At 49.3% G+C, this 24,956-nt stretch overlaps 1 protein-coding gene across 8 annotated transcripts in view; it reads right to left on the bottom strand.

Annotated features, from left to right (window-relative positions):
* The window catches only part of LOC140399264 (dynamin-1), a 309,201-nt gene extending 284,454 nt beyond the window's left edge, over positions 1–24,747 (bottom strand). For all 8 annotated transcript variants that reach the window (XM_072488710.1, XM_072488715.1, XM_072488714.1 and 5 more), the window contains exon 1: positions 24,381–24,747. In XM_072488710.1, coding sequence (XP_072344811.1) covers positions 24,381–24,541 — 161 coding nt within the window. In that variant the 5' untranslated portion in view covers positions 24,542–24,747. The remainder of the gene's footprint in view (positions 1–24,380) is intronic.
* Between the last annotated feature and the right edge of the window lie 209 nt (positions 24,748–24,956).

Below are 24,956 nucleotides of genomic sequence, written 5' to 3'. Positions count from 1 at the left end.
GGGGGTGCCCCCACGGTGGCCTGGCCCGCGATCGGGGCCCACCGATCCGCGGGCGGGCCTGTGCCGTGGGGGCACTCTTTCCCTTCCGCCTCCGCCACGGCCTCCACCATGGCGGAGGCGGAAGAGACTCTCCCCACTGCGCATGCGCGGGAAACTGTCGGCGGCCGCTGACGCTCCCGCGCATGCGCCGGATTTCCGCGCCAGCTGGCGGGGCAACAAACGCCATTTCCGCCAGCTGGCGGGGCAACAAACGCCGTTTCCGCCAGCTGGCAGGGCGGAAATCCCTCCGGCGTCGGCCTAGCCCCTCAGTGTTGGGGCTCGGCCCCCAAAGATGCGGAGCATTCCGCACCTTTGGGCCGGCGCGATGCCCGTCTGATTGGCGCCGTTTTTGGCGCCAGTCGGCGGACATCGCGCCGTTGGGGGGGAATTTCGCCCCAGGTGTTTACTAGCAATCTGGTGGATGTCAATCGCCCGAAATAATTACAAGCAATAGAACACACAAGTTAACGTGATCGGAGGGCAGCACGGTGGCGCAGTGGGTTAGCCCTGCTGCCTCACGGTGCTGAGGTCCCAGGTTCGAGCCCGGCTCTGGGTCACTGTCCGTGTGGAGTTTGCACATTCTCCCGTGTTTGCATGGGTTTTGCCCCCACAACCCAAAGATGTGTGGTGGACACGGGGCACTCGGCGATCACAATCTCAGACCATGCTCTGCACTGGGATGACCTGCAGGTTAGTAAAGATAGTAACCAGCGCCCGCACTGGAGGTTCAATGTGGCTGACGAAGGGGTGTGCGAGCGGCTGAGGAAATGTATTCAGAACTACCTGCCGGTCAGCGACACAGGAGAAATTTCAGCAGCGATGGTCTGGGAAGCATTGAAGGCGGTGGTCAGAGGGGAGCTGATCTCGATACGGGCCCACAGGGAGAAGGTGGACAGGGCAGAGACGGGTCGACTGGTAAAGGAGATACTATAGGTCGACAGGAGGTATGTGGAGACCCCAGAAGCAGCCAGGGAGACAGGGAAAGTAAATGACGGAGATGGGAACCTGGTTGGAGACTCAGCAGGGGTGAATAAGGCATTTAAGGAGTTTTACAGTAGGCTGTATGGGTCAGAACCCCCAACGGGGCCGGAGGGGATGAGGCACTTCCTAGGGAGGGCTGAATTTACCAAAGGCGGATAGGGAGTGGGTAGAAGGGCTGGGGGCCCCGATCGGGTTGGAAGATATAGCAGAGGGTCTGAAGGCCTTGCAGTCGGGTAAAGCCCCGGGGCCAGACGGGTACCCAGTGGAGTTTTATAAAAGGTTCTCTGGGATATTGGGGCTGTTGTTGATGAGGACATTCAGTGAGGCAAAGGGGGTGCTCTCCCCGACGATGTCACAGGCCACGATTTCGCTGATCTTGAAGCGGGACAAGAATGTGGAGCTGTGTGGGTCCGACAGGCCAATATCCCTATTGAATGTGGACGCCAAACTGCTGGCCAAAATTTTGTCCTCTAGGATTGAGGATTGTGTTCTGGATGTTATTTGCGGAGGACCAGGCGGGGTTTGTTAAGGGTAGGCAGTTGGTGGTCAATGTGAGAAGGTTGTTAAACGTGATCATGATGCCCCTGGAAGGTAGGGAGGTGAAGGAAGTGATCGCAATGGACGCAGAGAAGGCATTTGATCGGGTAGAATGGAAATATCTGTGGGAGGTACTGGGACGGTTCGGATCAACCTCCCGCTCCTACCACCAAGGGGGATACAGGACAGGGTAGTTTACAGAGGGTGGGTGGGAGAAGGAAGGGTCTTTGACATTTACAAGGAACTTATGGGGTCAGAGGAGAGGCAGACCCAGGAGCTGAAGCGCAAGTGGGAGGAGGAGTTGGGAGGAGAGATAGAGGATGGTCTATGGGTGGATGCGTTGAGTAGAGTCAACAGGTCCACAACATGTGCCAGGCTCAGCCTGATACAATTCAAGGTCATTCACCAGGCTCACATGACAGTGGCCCGTTTGAGCAGGTTCTTTGGGGTAGAAGACAGGTGTGCAAAGTGTGCGGGAGGACCAGCGAACCATGTCCACATGTTCTGGGCATGTCCGAAGCTTAGGGGATTTTGGTAAGGGTTTGCAGATGTCATGTCCATGGTGTTAAAAACAAGAGTGGCGCTGAGTCCAGAGGTGGCGGTTTTCGGGGTGTCGGAAGATCCGGGAATCCAGGAGGAGAAAGAGGCAGACGTCCTGGCCTTTGCTTCCCTGGTAGCCCAGAGACGGATACTATTAGCTTGGAGGCTCTCAAAGCCCCCGAAGTCGGAGACCTGGCTATCGGACATGGCTAGCTTTCTCTGTTTGGTGAAAATCAAGTTCGCCTTGAGTGGGTCACTGTTAGGGTTCGCCCGGAGGTGGCAACCGTTCGTCGACTTCTTTGCGGAAAATTAATCGTCAGCAGTAGGGGGGGGGGGGGGGGGGTAAGTTTAGCTTAGAGTAGGGGGTTAATAAAGGTGGGACCTGTAAGGGAGGGAGACGACTTTTGCACTATGTTTATAGATTCATGTATATTGTTTATTTTGTAAAACAAAAAAAACCTCAATAAAATGTTTATTAAAAACAAATTAAAGTAAAATATTGGTGTTTCTGTCCCGCATCCTAGCAACTGCTGGGATCTGGTCCGGGATCGTAATATTATGCAACATCTCCTTAGGTGGCTTAGTGTGAAATTATGTTTGACAACACTCCTGTTTCCGTGGCATGTTTCACCATATTAAAAGGCACCATATAAATGCAAGTAGATGTTGTACTGGCCAAGGGAGGACCTGCATAGCGGAGGGACTGAGGGAGAGTTGTGAATTGCCCTGGTCTGCTGGGCAACAGTCAACAGTACCAGGTTAAAAAAAATATTTATTCTTTCATGCGATTTGGACGTCGCTGGCTATGTCAGCATTAATTCCCCATCCCCAATTGCCCTCGAAGGTTGTGGTGCGCCACCATCTTGAACTCTTGCAGTCCATGTGGTGCAGATACACCCTCAGTGCTGTTAGGGAGGGAGGTCCAGGATTTTGACCCAGCGACAGTTCCAAGTCAGGATGGTGTGAGGCGGGCGGCATGGTGGTTAGCAATGGTTAGCACTGCTGCCTCATGGGTGCTACCCCGTCCCTGGGTCACTGTCCGTGTGGAGTTTGCACATTTCCCCCCTGTGTCTGCGTGGGTCTCACCCCTAAAAACCCAAAGTTGTGCAAGGTAGGTAGATTGGCCACGCTAAATCGTCCCTCAATTGGAAAAAAAAATTGGGCACTATAAAATTTTTTTTTTTTTTTAAAGGATGGTGTGTGATTCAGAGGGGATCTTGCAGATAGGGATGTTCCCATGTATCTGCTGCCTTTGCCCTTCTGGGTGATAGAGGTCACGGGTTTGGAAGGCGCTGTTGTAGGAGTTGAGTTGATGCATCTTATAGATAATACTTACAGCTGCTGCTGTGCGTCGGTGGTGGAGGGAGTGAATGTACGGTGACTGATGAGGTGCCAATCCAATCCCAGATATACAGAGCCCAAATGTAATCACTCAAAGGAAAGGCAGTTAAACCCCATCATGTAGCCCTTGTACAAGGAGCACTGCATCGGACTCCCATTATTCTGACTGAGAGCACTATATTATTGGTGGAAGTTCAGTCCCACAGATTGGAGAAAAGCACAAACCCCCGACACTGCAGACAAAACACTTCTTTGCAAATCTGTCAAACCCTGTCGAGCGACACAGGAGCTGTGGCATTCGAGGGCCAGGCTCATTCATAGCACTGACTGAGCACTTTTCAGTCAATGCAGCAACCACCCGTCATTGCGACAGCACTTGGCATTGCAGCACATTCGATGACATTCCACTTAGCAAAAAAAAAAATCAAATTTACCAACCCTCATCACTTGCACTAAGCATTTCCTTTTCCGAAATTAATCTTTCATCTTGGTAAAAGAAAAGCTATGCATTTCCTTCACTTCCCACCACACCCACCATATCAACTGAAAATCTATTTGCTTCAATTTCTATTATCTGATCTGCAGAAGTCGTTCTCGTTGGCACATATTATGTAGGTCTGCCAGAGATTCACAGTGAACAGCTTGGAGACTAAACTCCTATGTTTCTGTAAAAGGTAATGAGAGAAACACTGGGTTTTTTTTCTCTGGTAATCATGAGATCAGCCTTAATGAACTATCAAAAATTGCAGGAACACGTTCTCAAAAGTATGATTCCAGAAAAGTCAATTTTCTTTCAAGTAGCAGAAATTCAGCAACCGAGGATGATGCACCAGCTATAATAATCATTTTGCACTTCCCAAATCTGCGAACAAATCGCTTCATTAGTATGAATGTTGGGAATGCTCGTTACTCCAGCTATGGAATGTACTATTGCACCTGTGGCAACAGGAAGGACCTGGTTTTGTTTTAAGACGATAATGCGATTCGAGGTCTTGATCTCTGGAATGGAATACCGTTGGTACTGTGGCATCGAAGGTGCATTACCGGACTAGTCACCCCGTAAACCATGGACACATCCAGAAAATTAGATCCTAAATGTAGCTTAAACCAAGATCTGGAAATATTTTAAAAGATCATCAGGAAAAGCAACCACAAGGTTTGCCTTTCAGATCTGAGCTGACCAAAATAAATTGCGGGCTAGTCATAGAGGTGGTTCTGACAAGACTATTTCGATCACATGCAGTAATTTTCGTAAGATAACCTTAGGTATGTACATTTGCTTAACATCTTGCACCAGTGGCCAAGGAAGTACAGCGGTCACAATGATGAAAAAAAAACATTGTCATAGGGTTAGGGTTAGGGTTAGGCCTTTCTCGTAGGCCTAATCAACAAAAGCACCAGAAGGTTAAAGTTCACAGGCACAGGCATGGCTACCGAGATAACACACCCAATCCCAGTGTCGATCGCTCAATCAATACTTAGGAATCAGAAATGCAAGCAGCCATGCAGGAATTACCAATCTGCCACATGTGGCTATAGTTGCTGTACGAGACATCTCTGCTTCCCCGGGGGGGAACCCTGTCATCCTCTTCTGCTCTAACCTGCATGTGAGCCAAATCTGAGAGTCATCGAGTCATTTACAGCACAGAAAGAGGCCAATCAGCCCAACGGGTCCATGCTACCACCTCGCAGAGTAATCCAGTCAGAATACCCCACTCAGTTCCCATCACTGAGTTTGAGTTCATTTCCTTCCAATGACTATTCAATTTCCTTTTGAAATCACGGTTTCCGCATCCACCACCCTCCTGGGCCGAGAGTTCCAGGTCATTATCCCTCATGTGTAAAGGTTCTTCCTGACATCTCTCCTGCAATGCTTGCCCAACGCCTTAATCGGTATTCCCTCACCTTCGTATCAGTAGCTAATGGGAAGAGTTTTTCTTTGTCTAATCTTGTACCATAGAACCACAGAATCCCTACAGTGCAGAAGACCATTCGGCCCATCAAGTCTGCACCGACCCTCTGAAAGAGCATCATACCTAGGCCCATACCTCTGCCCTATCCCCGTAACCTTACCTCACCTGCACATCGCTGGACATCAAGGGGCAATTTTAGATTGGCCAATCCACCTGACCTGCACACCTTTGGACTATGAGAGGGAACCGGAGCACTCAGAGGAAACCCACGGGGAGGATGCGCAAACAACATGCAGACAGTCACCATAGGCCGGAATTGAACCCCGGTCCCTGGTTCTATGAGGCAGCAGTGCTAACCACTGTGGTGTAGGTCTCTATCAAACCTTCCCTCGTTCTCCTTGGAGCAAAGGAGATTAACTCCAGCTTCTCCAACCCTAACCGTGTAAGCGAAATCTCCCCCACAAACAGCCTGGTAAAGCTTCTCGGCACCTTCTGGAGGACCCTCACATCTTTTCAATAGTGTGGTGATCAGAACTGTATGCAAAGCTCTACTTGAGGCCTAACCAGAGCTTTAGATAGGTTCAGCATAACCTCCCTACTTCTGTACTCCATGCTTCTATTTATGAAGCCCAGGATCCCATCTGCTTTGCTAACCACTCTCACACTAAGGATTGATGCGCATGCACCCCAAAGTCCTCCTGGTCCTAGGAGACATTAGCATTGTGCCATTATAGTCCACATTGTTTCGCTTCACCTCTTCTGCCAAAATGCATCACCTCACACCATTGTATCACATCCCATCCGCCACTCACCTGCCTAGTCTGGATATAGAATGGCTCCAGTGCAGAGGGAGGTCATCCGGCCCATCACGTTTTCACCGACCCTCCTAAAGGTCCATCCCGTCAACTCCACCCAAGCTCCACACCTTTGGACACTAAGGGCTGGATTTTTCGGCCGCACACGCCGCAAGATGGCCACGGACGGGATGGGGACCATGTAATGGCCCGTTGACCTCGGGCGGGAATTTCCAGTCGCCAGGCCACCGCAGCTGAAAAACCCTGCCTCATGGGACGATTTAGCATGTCCAGTCCAACAAAGCTGCACACCTCTGGACTGGGGGAAGAAACTGGAGCACCCAGAGGAAATCCACGCAGACGGTAACCCGAGGACACAATTGAACCCAGGTTCCTGATGCGGTGAAGCTGCGGTGCTAACCACTGTGCCGCCCATTCTGCCAGCTCATATCCTGTCGCAGGCGATTTGTATCACCTTCGCTATCTGACACTCTTTCAGGTTTGGAGTCATCGGCAAACTTAGAACTGTGACTCTGCAAACACGCGCATACGCACGCACAAAAAGAAGGATCAGCAGACCGAGCACTGTCTACCACCCTCAAAAAAACAACCATCCACCACAACTCGCTGCTTTCTGTTTAATCCGAGTGCACGCTGGTCTCCTATCCTACAAGCCTCAGTTTTGTTAACCAGCCTTTTATGTGATACCTTAAGATCTACATGGACCACATCAACTGCACTCCCTTTATCAACCTCCTCTGTTACTTCATCATCCCATACTAATGTGGTAGACCGCTAGCTCCCAGGTGTGACCCAACAAGCTATTCTGTTCAGGAAGGCCAGCCACCAGCACATATTCAGAAAACTGGCTTTGTCAGAAACACCCACATCCTGAGGGAGAGTGTTTTTTAAAAAGACATTATGGGTGGGAGAAAACTGCTTCTAAGAACAGGATGTTGGCAGTACTGATTCAGCAGGTTCAACTCCCAATTCAGGGCTTGGGCTCACATTTCCAGGCTGATACAAGTGCAGCACTGAGGGAATGCTGCATTGTCGGCGGCGTGGACTTTCATTTGAGATGTTAAACCCACCCCCGCTATTCAAAGGAAAGCAAGGGGGTTCTCTGGGTGTCCTGGCCAACATTCCTCCCTTCACCAAGATCAGCAAAGAAAATTACCTGGTTATCTACTCATCCACTGTTTGCAGGGCCTTGCAATTTCTCTTTAATAAAGGCATTGTATAACTGCAAAGTCGTGTGAGTCAGTTATTGTTTTTGGTTTTGGATGTGGTAGTTGTGGTTCTGGATTTGCAGATAATGCTCGAGGCAATGCTGTTGGTATCTTTTATTGAATATTATATACAGTAATGACTCGACACGAGGCTCTACATAGAACTCTCTCTCTCCATCCTCAGTTATCATGTGAGCTTATGTCACGGATAATGTAGCTACGCATTTACATATTTAACATTTAGCCTTTATACCACAGTGAGTGGCATTTGTCTCCATGACAAGTATCAAATTACTTTTAAGTCCAGTCATTGTTCAGGATATGAAATTCTACACAAATCCAAACTTAAAACCCCTGGGGCAACAATGGGAACATGAGAGGGAGCACCGAGTCAAATTTAACAGGATTTGGATAAAGGAGATCGGACCTAAACAGCATGATAAGACATGACAACTCCTGCAGAATAACAGTAGGGGGCAGATTTTCCCAATGAACTCTTCTGGCACCAGTTACATGGAGTAGCTTGTTGTGAGAAGGACACACACACCTCCTCCCCTTCCCACTCCATCCCCTCAGTCACACACACACACACACACACACACACAGGCACACAAAAAAAACCCCAACAAAACCAAACCAGAAAAGGATCACAAATAAACAAAGTTGGCTCTGGGTCTGAACTCAGTCTCTGCATTCCTGCCCCGTTATCTCTTTTCCCCAATAAGCCAGCTAAAATCCACGACAACTAAAACCCATCACGTGCTATTCATTTCTGCCCCGTTCCAGTCACAATGCACGATACTTAAATGCCAGGTCTATTACCAGATCTACAAATATTCTGACCCTGATTTAAATCTGTCTTTTTTGAATAGACATAGGAACACAGGAACTGTGAGCAGATGTAGGCAATTCAGCCCCTCGAACCTGCTCCACCATTCAATCAGATCATGGTTGATCTCTTCTTGGTCTCAAATCCACCTCCCCACCTGTTGTCCATATCCCTTTGATCTGTTTTTTTTAAATCAAAAATATATCTATCTCCTTCTTGAACCATGCAGTGGCTCAGATTCCACCGTACCGTGCGGCAGCGAGTTCCACAAATTCACTACCCTCCGCGAGAAGTAGTTCCTCCTCAACTCAATTCCAAATCTACCACCTCTCACCCTCTATCCGTGACCTCTCATTCTCAATTTCTCCACAAGGGGGAGGGGGAACGTTCCATTTTCCACAAGATGCTCACTTAACCACCTTAAAAACAAATTGGCACTCTTCACTGATGATCGTCACTCTCTCCGCCAGAGAAAGTGAGGGAGATGAAGGACCCTCAGCATGGAATTACTTCAAGGTGATTCCTAACCACATTCTACCAGTTTTTACTCAAAATTGATTGATCCAATGAAGTCAGGAAGGTAGGAATTCGAGCCACTGTCAGAAGTCACGTGGTAACCTTTTTGACCTGATTGGCTGTGGATGACAACGCCCTCTTGCCTAAAGCTCACCCTCTCCATTGTTACTCTTCAGTAATCCCAATCTCTAACATGGCCATTTCCCAGCTGGGACTCTATCAAGGTGCTACTTTTCCGCTATGTGTCATGCACGACCCATCCATTGAAATCGTCTCACCATTAGTACTTTTTGCTGCTATAGGAAAGGTAGTCCATTACTGTAAGCGTTGGTTAGTTTATACGAACAACAGGGGACCCAGGAATAAATCACTGCAGACTGGACACTGGTTCATAGTTCCTCGTGTGCTCCACTCACCATCCCCTTCAGCTTCCCATTTTCCCTTCAGATAGCTCATCTGGTTTCTTAAAAATTTGTTCTTGGGATGGGAGCGTTGCTGCCAACATCTACTGCCCGTCTCTAATTGCCCTGGAGAAATTGGGGGTGAACCACCTATGACTGAGTGGCTTTCTGGACCATTTCAGCGGGCAATCAAGGATCAACCTGACGTAGGTCACATATAGGTCAACCTGGGTAAGGACTTCCGAAAAGCACAATGGTGAATCTGATGGGTTTAATGACAATCATGGGTGCATGATCATTATTAACAAGACTGTCATATCAGTCCAGATTGACCAGTTAAATTTAAATTCCCTCCACCGCCCTTCCCACCTTGGTAAGATTTCAGGAGCATTCATCTAGACCCCATCTCTTTTCAGTGCCATTACCTCTCTGCTGCACCCCCCAATTAATTCCTCTATTATCTGCACCAACGCACAGGGGCAGGACAGCACAGACTCTAGTCCATCAATCATCTGGTCACCAACTGACAGGGGCTTCTTCTGCACAGCAGTGATCGAACAGAGATAACTGCAGCGCATTGCAGCACCAACGGAGAAAGGTGGGTATATACAATATATACAGCCATAGCTTAACCAGCCAAGAACCAGTCAGAGATAAACATAAACAGTACTGGAGGAATCCTTATCCCAACAAATAACGTTCAATCTGCACTCTCACCAATTTCATCTGAACAAGGTGGTAAATAAACACACAACATCAGAAGGTAGAACCTGAAAATAGCACGAATAAATGCCAACAATTCAATATATTCATCCGATATATTAGAATGTACAAATGTCACCTCTACATTTAAACAAGGATCAAAATCAGAATCCCATGGAGTGTTTCTTGATCAAGGACATTTTTATGCAGATTTTTATTCGTGCACAAACAACAACCGCCCACTACTCCTCCCCCGCCCCCCAAAAACCCCTCCCCCCCCCCCCCCCCCCCCCCCCCCCCCGAGAGAACAAACAAGACAAACAAAATACAGAGACAAATCCCTCCCATCTCCCTACCAGCTGGCGGTAACCAGCATCCTAAAAAAGGAGATGAGGGGTGCCACCTCAAGTAGAACCTTTCGACTGACCCTCCCCCCCCTCATGGTATACGTGACCTTCTCCAGGCACAAAGCTTCCATCAGGTCCTCCAGCCACAGGCCTTAGGTGGCACCGGGCACCTCCACCCTCGCAGAACCCGTCACTGAGCTATTAGCGAGGTTAAGGCTAATATATCTGCCCTTGTCCCCATCCGTAGCACTGGCATGTCCAACATTCCAAAATTGGCCACCAAAGGGCCACCAGCTGAATACCCCAAATCCTTGGCATTGTATTAAAATAGGAGACCCAGAAACTAATGTGCTTGGGGCAAGGCCAAAACATGCGAGTGTGATTCGCCAGTCCCCTATCCTCATACCTATTCTCCACCCTCAAGAAGAACCCACTCATAGGCGCTCTGGTCAAGTGCGCCCTGTGTACCATCTTGTACTGGATCAGGCTTAACCTCGCACATGAGGAGATGAAGTTGACCCTGTGAAGAGCCTCACTCCACCCGCACCCCCCCCCCCCCCCTCCCGCAACCAAAGACCAATCCCAGCTCCCCCTCCAATGACACCTACTCCACCGCCAACATCTGCCCATAGACCTCCAAAATCCTACTCTCCCCTAACTCGACCCAGCACAGGACCCTGTCCCGGTACCAAGGGAAATGAAGGAGATTCCGCTGTGTAAAAATACTCGCACCGGAATACATTCCATCTCGGGAGCTGGAACTTCTTTAATAACTCGCCCAGGCTGACGAATCCACATTCCAAAACATGTCCCTGAACCTCTCCACCCCCTCCCTCTCCCATGTCCTAAACAAAGAAACTAAGCCAGATGGCACCATCTATGGTTCCTGCAAATCGGAGCCAGCAGTGACATGGAGCCCAGTTTAAAATGCTGACCGGCTGATTCCAAATCCTCAAAGTGATTAACACCACCGCGCTCAAAGAGAATCTAGCAGGGGAAAATGGGAGCAACGCAGTAACCAGGGCCCTCAGACCCGACCCTACGCACAAAACCTCCTCCATCCGCCAGCAAAGAGAGTTTGGATCCTTGAACCAGACCCACACCGTATAAACATTTGCTGCCCAGAAGTAGAACAACAGATTGGGTAGTACCAAACTCCCAGACTGCCTGTCCCTTTGTAAAACTATCCTTCTAATCCGAGCAGTCTTACCAGCCCAAACAAAAGTAGATATCAATTTATGTATCTATATTCAAGAGGCGGCTGGATATAGCACTTGGGGAGAATGGGATCAAAGGCTGCGGGGAGAAAGCAGGATTAGGCTATTGAGTTGGATGATCAGCCATGATCGTGATGAATGGCGGAGCAGGCTCGAAGGGCCAAAAGGCTTCCTCCTGCTCCCATCTTCTATGTATCTATGTATGTATTAACCCTGCAAAAAACACTGGAACAAAAACAAAAACCTCTGAAGAATATTCATCTTCTCCATCTTCCTGCCAAGGTCATGGGGAGGGCATCCCACCTTTTCAAATCAGCATTCATCGCATCCACCAGGTCAGAAAGGTTAAGTCGATGGAGCGGGGTCGAGTCATGGGCCACCCGGATTCCCAGGTACCGGAAGCTAGTCCTGGCCGGACAAAGTGGCAGCCTCCCCGTATCAGCGCCCCTCCCCGGGGGTTCACCGGAAAATATTCATTCTTACCCAGATTCAGCTTGTACTCCGAAAAGGAGGCAAACTTCCTGAGCAACTCCATTATCTCCCATACATTGGAGAGCGGGTCCGTGATATATAGTAACAAATCATTTGTATACAAGGACACTCTGTGCTCCCTCCCCCCAGGTTCTATCCCGCTCCACCCAGTTGGTGACCTCAACGCATTGGCCAGTGGTTTGATTCCGAAGGAAAACAACAGCAGAGTCAATGGACACCCCTGCCTTTTCCTTGTCCAGTTTGGAATAACCCAAGCTCAGGGCGTTCATACGCACACTCGTGGCGGGGGCCTAGTACAAAAGCCTTACCCATGATATAGATTTAGGCCCGAAGCCAAACTACCCAAGGATCTCAAAGAGGTTCCCCAATCAACCCTATCGAACTCCTTCTCCACGTCCATTGAAATAATCACCTCTGGCTCGGTCCCTAGGCAGGGCGACAACACAACATTCAACAATCTCCTAATGTTGGCCGACAACTGACAGCCCTTAAATCCAGTCTGCTCCTCCGAGATCACCGCTGGTAGGCAGGGCTGCAAATACGCTACCAAACCTTTAGCCAACAACTTAGCTTCGGCATTCAACAACGAGATAGGCCGATACGACCCACGTTCCCTGGGATCCTTGCCCTTCTTCAGGATCAAGGAGATCGACGCCTGCGCCAATGTAGCCTGCAGCACTCCCCGGGACAAGGGATAATTAAACAGAGGTGGGATCAACTGACCCGCAAATTGTTTGTAAAATTCAATGGGAAACCCGTCCAGACCCAGAGCTTTGCCGTCTGCATTGACTGAATACAGCTCAATCTCCTCCAACCCTATTGGCATCTCAAACTTCTGACTCCTCTCCTGCTCCACCTCTGGGAACCCATCCAAAAATTGCTTCATTGTTGCACCCTCCTCTGGAGGTTCTGACTCATACAACCCCTGATAAAAGGTCTCAACACCTCATTGGCCCTTTCTGGGGCAGAAACCAACCAGCCACCGAATCCCTGACCTGCACTACCTCCTGGGAGGCAGCTTGCAGTCCCAGCTGGTGAGCCAACAAAGGACTGGCCTTAAGTAGGTGCACAGGGTGCATATGACTCGGGCGAGAATGAGTGGGTTCTTTCAGGGGGTAACAGATGAGTGTGAGAGGTGTGGGTGGGGGCCAGAGAATCACGCGCACATGTTTTGGGGTTGTGAAAAATTGGGAACATTCTGGGCGGGAGTGTTCGCGGTCTTAGCCAGGATAGTGGAGGAGGAGGTGGACCCGGACCCTTTGGTGGCGATATTTGGGGTTTCAGAGAAGCTGGAGCTCATGGAGAGGAGGAAGGCCGATGTCTTGGCCTTCGCCTCTCCGATTGCACGGAGACAAATTTTACTGGAGTGGCGGCCGGCATCGCCTCCGGGGGTAGCGGCTTGGTTGGGTGACCTGTACGACTTCCTGCGGTTAGAGAAGCTAAGTTAGGAGTTTAGGGACTCTGCAGGGAGGTTTGAGAAAAGGTGGGGGATGTTTGTGGCCGTGTTTGAGGGGCTGTTCGTGCAAAAGAGGAAAAATCTGAACATGCTGTATAGTTGATTGCTGGGAAGTATGGTTCCCGGGGTGTTTATTTGTTGTAACCTGCTTTGATACATGTTTGTAATAAAATACATTTAAAAAAACAAAGGACCGGCCTTCTCCCCATACTCAGTATGTCCATGTAGAGCATCGCAGCTGGTTCACTGCCTTATCTGTCAAAGGAGCTACTGCTGCTGGTTGAAATGCAGGAGTAATATCTTTAACCTAGATATCAGACCTCACTTCCAGTCGAACAAAAACATTTCCTGTACATGGAACCGTCAAAGCAAAGTGATAGAATTAGTCACCCTGCACCTCTGTATTCGTTAAAGAGATGCTGACAAGGAGCAGGAATGGGCCAATCGGCCTCTCGACCCGGTTCCGCCATTCAATAAGATCTTGGCTGACCTGATTGTAACTTCAAACCCACATTCCTGCCCACCCCCGATAATCTTTCACCCCCTTGCTAATCAAGAATCTATCCATCTCTGTCTTAAAATATACAAAAATTCTGCTTAGTTTTAAAAAATAAATTTAGAGTACCCAATTATTTTTTTCCCAATTAAGGGGCTATTTAGCGTGGCCAATCCACCTACCCTGCATATCCTTTGGGTTGTGGGGGCGAAACCCACGCAAACACGGGGAGAATGTGCAAACTCCACACGGGCTGTGACCCGAGGCCGGGATTGAACCAGGATCCTCGGCGCCGTGAGGCAGCAGTGCTAACCACTGTGCCACCCTCAGAAACACAACAGTAACAGTCAACCACTGAGGGCACCCAAAATGGGGACACTTCCCCCCCCCCATAACTATATATATACCCCACAAAACCAAGTGGGCATACAATAGGCCACCGATGGCCCAGCACTTCCTACATTTGCGGTAAATTCTTGTAGATACATGTTTTGATTTAGTCTTGTGTAATGTATGATACGAAGTCTCAAAACTCCAATAAAAATATTTTTTTAAAAACATAGTATAAAATCCCAAGGTGCCTCACATGAGCAGCATCCAACAACACGAGGAGCCATGCCACACCTAGACAGCTGACTAAAAGCCTGGTCAAAGAGTTAGATTTTAAACAGCCTTTTGAAGAGGGAAAGCCAGACGTCAAGGGAGGGAATTCCAGAGCTTAGGCAGTTGAACACACGGCGACCAATGGTGAAGCAGACAAAATGCAGCATGTTGAAGAGAGCAGAATTGGAGGGGGCCACAGATATCTCAGCGGATTGTGGGAGTGGAGGGAGGGAGGGGCAAATACATAAGTGAAATTTAACATCAAGGATGAGAATTTTTAAATCGAGTCGTTGCTTCACTGAAGGCCAGTGTGGATCATTGGGCACAGGGGATGATGGGTGAATGGGGCTTGTTGCAAACATGGCCAAAGTCCCAGAGTTTGGCTCACCTCAAGGATACAGAGGGCAGAATGGGATGTCGGCCAGGAGTGCATTGGAATAGTCAAATCTAGAGGCAAGAAAGACATACCTGTGAAGCACCTTGGGATGTTTCACATCTTTAAAAGGCTACAATGTAAATGACGGTTGTTGTCTTTGTTTCAAATTCCCAACATTGGCATCTTTCCCCATGACAGTATGGGAATGATAGTTACATCATACAGGGTGTCATGTGAGAGTACCTTTAAGAAATGGATGCATCACACCTGTAAAGTAGGCCCTTGTGCTCCACATAACCGAAATCTATTAAAAGTTATGGGTCAGGTGAACCCCCTGATACACTTCGGGGTTCTCCAAGTCCTTGCCCATAATAAGGGTTCCAATCACAACAAATTTGCTTTGCTGTGTCTTGTGTGCGCACAAATACAAGTCCCTCTGCCTCTTCGGAAGCCCCGCTCCTGTGAGTTACTGTCCAATCAGAGGCCAGGTGTCCAGCATAGGCAGCACCAGTGGGAGTGGTGGCAGATGTCAGATCTGTCATGAGCTCGTAGATGGCAGAGCAGGCTCGATGGGGCAACTGGCCCAGTTCTGCTCCTATGTTTGCACTGAGTGCTGAATTTGGTGCATTTGAGTGCTATAGTGAGAGTTTGGTGACTGAAGGAGTACAAGGCTTCATTTTTATCTAAAGTATAGTCTTTCTTTTATTTCGTTAATTAACTTAAAAGTTGCTGTTTGGTTTAGAAGAAGGTGAATTTTCAATCAGCTTTAAACAAAGGTTCTACTTGTAGGTACTTGCAGCTGGAGCTTGTTAATTAGTTAATTGGATTAGGCCAGTTTTCAGAGGCTAGATTCACAGTATAAAAGTGATCCCCTACAGTGCAGACTTTGTTTGCACTGAGTGCTGAATTTGGTGCATTTGAGTGCTATAGTGAGAGTTTGGTGACTGAGGGAGTGCTGAATTTGGTGCATTTGAGTGCTATAGTGAGAGTTTGGTGACTGAGGGAGTGCTGAATTTGGTGCATTTGAGTGCTATAGTGAGAGTTTGGTGACTGAGGGAGTTAGATGAGGAGGGAGTAAGGGGCTCCTTTCATTTTGTTTCCTACATTTCCGCAAAGAGCGAGAAGGGAGCCAGGAGTTTACAGAGAGTGCAGCTGACTGGGAGCAGAGTCGGAGGGCGGAGGTCCAGTTGGTCCACAGGGCAGCTATATTCTGTAAGGTAAGAGGGGATGGAGGCTAGGCCAGTTGCATGCACCTCCTGTAGGATGTGGGTGGTGAGGGATACCACCGGTGTCCCCGCTGACTATACCTGCGGGAAGTGCACCCAACTCCAGCTCCTCAAAGACCGTGTTAGGGAACTGGAGCTGAAGCTGGATGAACTCCGGATCATCCGGGAGGCAGAGGGGGTGATAGTGAAGAGTTACAGGGAGGTAACCACACCCAAGGTACAGGACAAGAGTAGCTGGGTTACAGTCAGGGGAAAGAAAACAAACAGGCAGACAGTGCAGGGATCCCTCGTGGCCGTTCCCCTTCAAAACAAGTATACCATTTTGGATGCTGTTGGGGGGGATGACCTACCGGGGGAAGGCCCTAGCGGCCATGTCTCTGGCACTGAGTCTGGCTTTGGGGCTCAGATGGGAAGGGGGGAGAATAGAAAGGCAATAGTTGTAGGAGATTCAATGGTTAGGGGAATAGATAGGAGATTCTGTGGTCGCGAGCGAGACTCCCGGAAGGTATGTTGCCTCCCGGGTGCCAGGGCCAGGGATGTCTCAGATCATATCTTCAGGATCCTTAAGGGGGAGGGGGAGCAGCCAGAGGTTGTGGTACACATTGGTACCAACGACGTAGGTAGGAAAAGGGGTGTGGAGGTAATAAACGAGTTTAGGGAGTTAGGCTGGAAGTTAAAAGCCAGGACTGACAGAGTTGTCATCTCTGGTTTGTTGCCGGTGCCACGTGATAGCGAGGCTAGGCATAGGGAGAGAGTGCAGCTGAACACGTGGCTGCAGGAATGGTGTAGGAGGGAGGGCTTTAGGTATTTGGATAATTGGAGCGCATTCTGGGGAAGGTGGGACCTGTACAAGCAGGACGGGTTGCATCTGAACCAGAGGGGCACCAATATCCTGGGAGCGAGGTTTTCTAGTACTCTTCGGGAGGGTTTAAACTAATTTGGCAGGGGAATGGGAACCGGATTTGTAGTCCAGCAACTAAGCTAGCCGATATTCAGGACGCCAAAGCGTGTAGTGAGGCAGTGGGGAAGGGAACACTGACAAAGGAGAGTACTTGCAGGCACGGAGATGAGTTGAAGTATGTATACTTCAACGCAAGAAGCATCAGGAATAAGGTGGGTGAACTTAAGGCATGGATCGGTACTTGGGACTACGATGTGGTGGCCATCACGGAAACTTGGATAGAAGTGGGGCAGAAATGGTTGTTGGAGGTCCCTGGTTATAGATGTTTCAATAAGATTAGGGAGGGTGGTAAAAGAGGTGGGGGGGTGGCATTGTTAATTAGAGATAGTATAACAGCTGCAGAAAGGCAGTTCGAGGAGTATCTGCCTACTGAGGTAGTATGGGTTGAAGTAAGAAATAGGAAAGGAGTAGTCACCTTGTTAGCAGTTTTGTATAGGCCCCCCAATAGTAGCAGAAATGTGGAGGAACAGATTGGGAAACAGATTTTGGAAAGGTGCAGAAGTCACAGGGTAGTAGTCATGGGTGACTTTAACTTCCCAAACATTGAGTGGAAACTCTTTAGATCAAATAGTTTGGATGGGGTGGTGTTTGTGCAGTGTGTCCAGGAAGCTTTTCTAACACAGTATGTAGATTGTCCGACCAGAGGGGAGGCAATATTGGATTTGGTACTTGGTAATGAACAAGGGCAAGTGATAGATTTGTTAGTGGGGGAGCATTTTGGAGATAGTGACCACAATTCTGTGACTTTCACTTTAGTAATGGAGAGGGATAGGTGCGTGCAACAGGGCAAGGTTTACAATTGGGGGAAGGGTAAATACGATGTTGTCAGACAAGAATTGAAATGCATAAGTTGGGAACATAGGCTGTCAGGGAAGGACACAAGTGAAATGTGGAACTTGTTCAAGGAATAGGTACTACATGCCTTGATATGTATGTCCCTGTCAGGCAGGGAAGAGATGGTCGAGTGAGGGAACCATGGTTGACAAGAGAGGTTGAATGTCCTGTTAAGAGGGAAAAGGAGACTTATGTAAGGCTGAGGAAACAAGGTTCAGACAGGGTGCTGGAGGGATACAAGATAGACAGGAGGGAACTGAAGAAAGGGATTAGGAGAGCTAAGAGAAGGCATGAACAATCTTTGGCGGGTAGGATCAAGAAAAACCCCTTTTACACATATGTGAGAAATATGAGAATGACTAGAGCGAGGGTAGGTCCGATCAAAGACAGTAGCGGAAGATTGTGTATTGAGTCTGAAGAGATAGGAGAGGTCTTGAACGAGTACTTTTCTTCTGTATTTACAAATGAGAGGGGCCATATTGTTGGAGAGGACAGTGTGAAACAGACTGGGAAGTTCTAGGAAATACTTGTTAGGAAGGAAGATGTGTTGGGCATTTTGAAAAACTTGAGGATAGGCAAATCCCCCGGGCCTGACGGGATATATCCAAGGATTCTATGGGAAGCAAGAGATGAAATTGCAGAGCCGTTGGCAATGATCTTTTCGTCCTCACTGTCAACAGGGGTGGTGCCAGGGGATTGGAGAGTGGCGAATGTTGTGCCCCTGTTCAAAAAAGGGACTAGAGATAACCCTGGGAATTACAGGCCAGTTAGTCCTACTTCAGTGGTAGGCAAAGTAATAGAAAGGGTACGGAAGGATAGGATTTCTGAGCATCTGGAAAGACACTGCTTGATTAGGAATAGTCAGCACGGATTTGTGAGGGGTAGGTCTTGCCTTACAAGTCTTATTGAATTCTTTGAGGAGGTGACCAAGCATGTGGATGAAGGTAAAGCAGTGGATGTAGTGTACATGGATTTTAGTAATGCATTTGATAAGGTTCCCCATGGTAGGCAGAAAGTAAGGAGGCATGGGATAGTGGGAAATTTGGCCAGTTGGATAACGAACTGGCTAACCAATAGAAGTCAGAGAGTGGTGGTGGATGGCAAATATTCAGCCTGGATCCCAGTTACCAGTGGCGTACCGCAGGGATCAGTTCTGGGTCCTCTGCTGTTTGTGATTTTCACTAATGACTTGGATGAGGGAGTTGAAGGATGGGTTAGTAAATTTGCAGATGATACGAAGAGTGGTGGAGTTGTGGATAGTGAGGAGGGCTGTTGTCGGCTGCAAAGAGACATAGATAGGATGCAGAGCTGGGCTGAGAAGTGGCAGATGGAGTTTAACCCTGAAAAGTGTTCCATTTTGGAAGGACAAAAATGAATGCGGAATACAGGGTTAACGGTAGAGTTCTTGGCAATGTGGAGGAGCAGAGAGATCTTGGGGTCTATGTTCATACATCTTTGAAAGTTGCCACTCAAGTGGATAGAGCTGTGAAGAAGGCCTATGGTGTGCTAGCATTCATTAACAGAGCGATTGAATTTAAGAGCCGTGAGGTGATGATGCAGCTGTACAAAACTTTGGTAAGGCCACATTTGGAGTACTGTGTACAGTTCTGGTCGCCTCATTTTAGGAAGGATGTGGAAGCTTTGGAAAAGGTGCAAAGGAGATTTACCGGGATGTTGCCTGGAATGGAGAGTAGGTCTTACGAGGAAAGGTTGAGGGTGCTAGGCCTTTTCTCATTAGAACGGAGAAGGATGAGGGGAGACTTGATAGAGGTTTACAAGATGATCAGGGGAATAGATAGAGTAGACAGTCAGAGACCTTTTCTCCGGGTGGAACAAACCATTACAAGGGGACATAAATTTAAGGTGAATGGTGGAAGATATAGGGGGGATGTCAGAGGTAGGTTCTTTACCCAGAGAGTAGTGGGGGCATGGAATGCACTGCCTGTGGAAGTAGTTGAGTCGGAAACATTAGGGACCTTCAAGCAGCTATTGGATAGGTACATGGATTACGGTAGAATTATATAGTGTAGATTAATTTGTTCTTAAGGGCAGCACGGTAGCATTGCGCATAGCACAATTGCTTCACAGCTCCAGGGTCCCAGGTTCGATTCCAGCTTGGGTCACTGTCTGTGCGGAGTCTGCACATCCTCACCGTGTGTGCGTGGGTTTCCTCCGGGTGCTCCGGTTTCCTCCCACAGTCCAAAGATGTGCAGGTTAGGTGGATTGGCCATGATAAATTGCCCTTAGTGTCCAAAATTGCCCTTAGTGTTGGGTGGAGGTGTTGACCTTGGGTAGGGTGCTCTATCCAAGAGCTGGTGCAGACTCAATGGGCCGAATGGCCTCCTTCTGCATTGTAAATTCTATGATAATCTATGATTAATCTAGGACAAAGGTTCGGCACAATATCGTGGGCTGAAGGGCCTGTTCTGTGCTGTATTTTTCTATGTTCTATGTTGTGATATGGTATGAATTAAGTAATGGCATGATGGGAAAACTGGTCAATGGGAAGACTGGTCAAAAGGTTTGATATAATATAAGAAAGGCTGGAACTATTCATTCCAGCTCACCAGGCACAGGTAAAGAATGCTGCCCTAACCATTTTCAGACTAATATGGCCGTAGGCCAACTCTGCATAACTTGAAGTCTGAAAAGATCAGCGAAGGTCGAGCCATTCCAAAACACCGGACCTCGGCAACTCCTGATAAAACTAACTCGTCATAACCCAGGGCCGTAGGAATTTACAACAAGACAAGTTCAGGAAGAAACAAGTCTATTCCGACCTTTCAATGTTCCCTCCGAGGACTAAATAATGGTATGAGTGATATGACCAAACATGGTCTGGTCTATGCTTCCGTTTGTATTTCCGATCAAACTCCTGACCATACTGTTGTCACATAATCTTGATAATGACAATGTATAAATATTGAGCTAATTCTCCGCGAAAGCGCTGAACTTGTGAAAGACTCAGCCGTTTTGTTGACTGCTCTCTGACTTCAAGTTTCAGCCATTACTGCATGCAGTTGTTTTCGAAAATAAAGCTTGTTAGTCTGTCTTAACGAGTGTGTTGAATCTTTCTACTACAGAAGCGGGAAAATATTGACTTTGACAATGTCTTACAGTCATAGAATCCCTTCAGTGCAGTAAGAGGCCATCAGCCTATCCAGTCTGCACTGACTATTCAAAGGAGCACTCATTCCAGGTCCACTTTGTACTGTGCAGCACCCGGAGGAAATGCAGACTCTGCACAGACAGCCATCCAAGGCCTGAATCAAACCCGGGTCCCTAGTGCTGTGAGGCAGCAGTGTGGCAGCACTGTGACGCCCTCTCTGTCAGCAATGCACTTAAGTGGGGTTACTGGGTTAAGGGAATAGGCTGGGGGCCTGGCGCTAGGTGGGTGCAGAATCAATGGGCCAAATGGCCTCCTTCTGCACTGTAGTGATTCCATGATGCTAAATTAGTGAAGTAAAAGTCATCTATTCCCAGGGCCAGGAACTGTTCCCTAACAGAGAAAAAGGCAAAAGAAGAAATGTGCATTTATATAGCACCTTTCACAATCTCTGGACGTTCCAACGCATTTCACAGGTAATGAAGTACCAGAGTATGGGGTCGCCCATTTAAGACAGAGTTGAGGAGCAATTTCTTGTCTCAAAGTCCACAGTGAATCTGTGGAATTCTTTCCCGCAGAGAGCTGTAGCGGTTGGGTCGTTAAGTGAATCCACCACAGTCCCAGATGACCATAGGCGGCATTCCCCTTTTGAGGGGTCAGAGCTGACTGGTGATGATTTAACCCGAGAATCACCACACCTCAGGCGATGGGGCAAGGTTGAGAAGGCGAGCCTTTCATGAATAAACTCAGCCTGCACGGGAATTGAACCCACGTTGCTGAACTTGCTCTCTACATCACAAATCTGTACATGGGTCGATTTTGTTTCAGTAAGGGAATCAACTAATCTGAGAATAAGGTGAGAAAGTGGGTCAGATCAAATCAGTCATGATCTCATTGAATGGCGGAGTGCACAAGACGGGCCGAATGGCCTACTTCTGTGTTTTATTAGTCGCTGTTATAATGTTGGAGACACAGCAACCAATTTGCACAAACAAGCTGCTCTCGACAGCAATAAGATGCTTCCCAGACCAGTGTGTGTGTGTGTTCCTGGTTTCCAACCCACCCAAATGACGTGGTTAGAGGGATAAATATTGTGCAGGACAGCTGCCAGAGCTCCTCTGCTCAAAAAAATATAAAAAATATACCATCTTGGAGAAGAGACAAGCGCTCGGTCTGTTATCTCATGTCGCCTACCGACAGTGCGGCGCGCCCCCAGCACTGCACCGGGCAGCAGTGTCAGTCTGGACCTCCTGCTCATAACAGGGACAATTGGGAATAATTCCTTCACATGGGTGAAGGGGCTGTCACAAATCCCGGGAATGCGGCGGGTGAGGGGGGGAGCTGACAACCAAAATGAAAGCAACAGGAATATGTTGAAAAATATCAAATATTTTTGTAAAATCAAGGCAGTACAGAAGTGACACTCAATCCTCAAGCAAATCCCCGGGACAAAACGGTGCAGTTTCACATCCCAATCACGGAAACATCATTAATTTCACAACGAGGTCAAACATGTAGCAACTGAACATCCGGGATCGTGCTGGGGAGGGGGTGCGGGCTATTTTCTAACATCTAAATCACTGCAATCATGTGTGGTACTCCATGTTGCCACGGTGACAATGTCTGATTGTAGATGTTAGTTTTCCATCATGTGGGTATTTATATTTCCACAACCCCCCCAAAAAAGTCACCTGCAAACGATGTGGTGGCGAAGATGGTCAATAATAATCATTTAAACGCCGGCAGCTTATTTGGAAACGCCACCGGCGGCGAACCCTCGGGGGGGGGGGGGGGGAATGTTTAATGCGCGACTCGTCTGCGGTAAAATATTTTGAAGCTGCTCTGAGCTGTCATCGCGCCCGTGTGGTACAAGAGGCTGAGCAGATGTGGGTGCTGAAGCGGGGATTAAAGGTGTTTTTTTAATATATGGGTTTAGAGCAGACACAATCCTCTCTCACCCCCCCCCCCCCCAACACACACTCAGAGAGACACACACACACAGAGACACACACACAGACACAGAGACACACACACAGACACAGAGACACACACACACACATAAAGAGACAAACACAGAGACACACACACAAACAGAGACACACGGTGCTGGGTGCGGTGACATTTGGGGGAATATTTGATGCATGGACGACCTAGATTTGGCCCCCATGCTGACCGAGGAAGTTGCTCTTTCTCAGCGATGGAGGAAGCGGCAGCCCAAGGTCAGTGAATGAAGCAGCCGGAATGGAAACGGGCAGATATTGACACCGAGAAATGTCCCCCTTTAAACAGCATCCCAGTCTGTGTGTGTATGTGCGGGGGAGGGGTATAATGATTTTCTACAAGATTTCAGATGTACACCTCCCAGAATATATTTTTATTTGCAAAGGGCACCAGTGATACGCGGAAGATTAAAGCTGCTGAATCGGTGTCAGGCGGGCTCATCGCAGTAATTCGCTGCCAGAACACACCAGGGATTTTAAATCTCGTTTATCCAACTGCAAGCAGGAAGATTAGGGCAGCAAGGAATTGGGGTGCGATGCATACTGTGTGCGTCTGTGTGTGACTGTGTGTGTCTCTCTGTATCAGTGTGTGTGTGTGTCTGTGTCAGTGTGTGTCTCTATGTCAGTCTGTGTGCGTCTGTGTGTCACTGTGTGTGTCTCTCTGTATCAGTGTGTGTCTGTGTGTGTGTGTCTGTGTCAGTGTGTGTCTCTGTCAGTCTGTGTGTGTCTCTCTCTGTGTCCGTCTGTGTGTGTGGGTGTCTCTCTGTGTCAGTCTGTGGGTGTCTCTGCGTGTGTCTCTGTGTCAGTGTGTGTGTGTCTGTGTCAGTGTGTCTCTATGTCAGTCTGTGTGCGTGTGTGTGTCTGTCAGTCTTGTGTGTGTCTCTTTCTGTGTGTGGGTGTCTGTCTGTGGCAGTCTGTGGGTGTCTCTGTGCCAGTCTGTGTGTGTGTGTCTGTGTCAGTGTGTGTGGGTGTCTCTCTGTGTCAGTCTGTGTGTGTGTGTCTGTGTCAGTGTGTGTGGGTGTCTCTCTGTGCCAGTCTGTGTGTGTCTCTCTGTGTCAGTCTGTGGGTGTCTCTCTGTGGCAGTGTGTGTCTCTCTGTCAGTCTCTGGGTGTCTCTCTGTGTCAGTGTGTGTCTCTCTGTCAGTCTCTGGGTGTCTCTCTGTGTCAGTGTGTGTCTCTCTGTGTCAGTCTGTGTGTCGGAGCGGTGCTGACGGATCAAGCAGACACATTCCCCCCCTCCTGTCATCGCCGATCTGACAATGGGAGCGGGGAGGTGGGGGGGGGGGGGGGGGGGGGGCGGGGAGCCGGGAGCGGGAGTTGGGGGGGGGGGGGGGGGAGCCGGGAGCGGGGAGGGGGAGTTGGGGGGGGGGGGGGGGGGAGCCGGGAGCGGGGAGGGGGAGTTGGGGCGGGGGGGGGGGGGGGAGCCGGGAGCGGGACTGACTCACTTGCCGACGAAATTCTCCAGCACCGAGCTCTTGCCGGCGCTCTGCCCGCCCACCACCCCGATCTGGGGCAGGTCCAGGTTGGCGTTCTGCCCGATCTGAGCGAAAGCGTCCTGCATCCGATTGACCAGAGGGATGAGCTCCTCCATCCCGCGGTTCCCCATCCTTCAAACACCGGCGGCGGCGGAGCTCAGAGAGGCGGCGGCGGGATCCGAACCCGCGGCGATGAACTCTGCTATTAACAAACAGGAGCCCGGCTCAACCTGCAGAAGGTGCGCATGGGCTCGGGCTCGGTGCAGTGGTGCGTCTCCGCTCCGCTCTCGGCAGCCGGGAGCCTCTCCTCCTCGCTGCGCTCTGCGCTCTTTTCCGCTCCCGCCCCTGCGCTGCGCCGCGCCGAACGCGGGGCGATTTAAAGGGACCGTCCAGGAGAGCCCAGTGCGCAGGCGCCTCCCTTCTCCGCGCGCGGCGCCCGCCGGGAGTTGTAGTCCCTGCTGCCGCGACGTCACCGTATAGGCGGCGGAGGGGAGGGAGCGGACTACAGCTCCCAGAGCGCACCGCGCGCCAGCCCTTTCCCCCGCG

This window comes from Scyliorhinus torazame, chromosome 22 (assembly GCF_047496885.1).
Source record: "Scyliorhinus torazame isolate Kashiwa2021f chromosome 22, sScyTor2.1, whole genome shotgun sequence".
Taxonomy (NCBI): domain Eukaryota; kingdom Metazoa; phylum Chordata; class Chondrichthyes; order Carcharhiniformes; family Scyliorhinidae; genus Scyliorhinus; species Scyliorhinus torazame.
The sequence above is the reverse complement of the archived record's forward strand: the minus strand, read 5'-3'. Positions and strand labels throughout refer to the sequence as shown.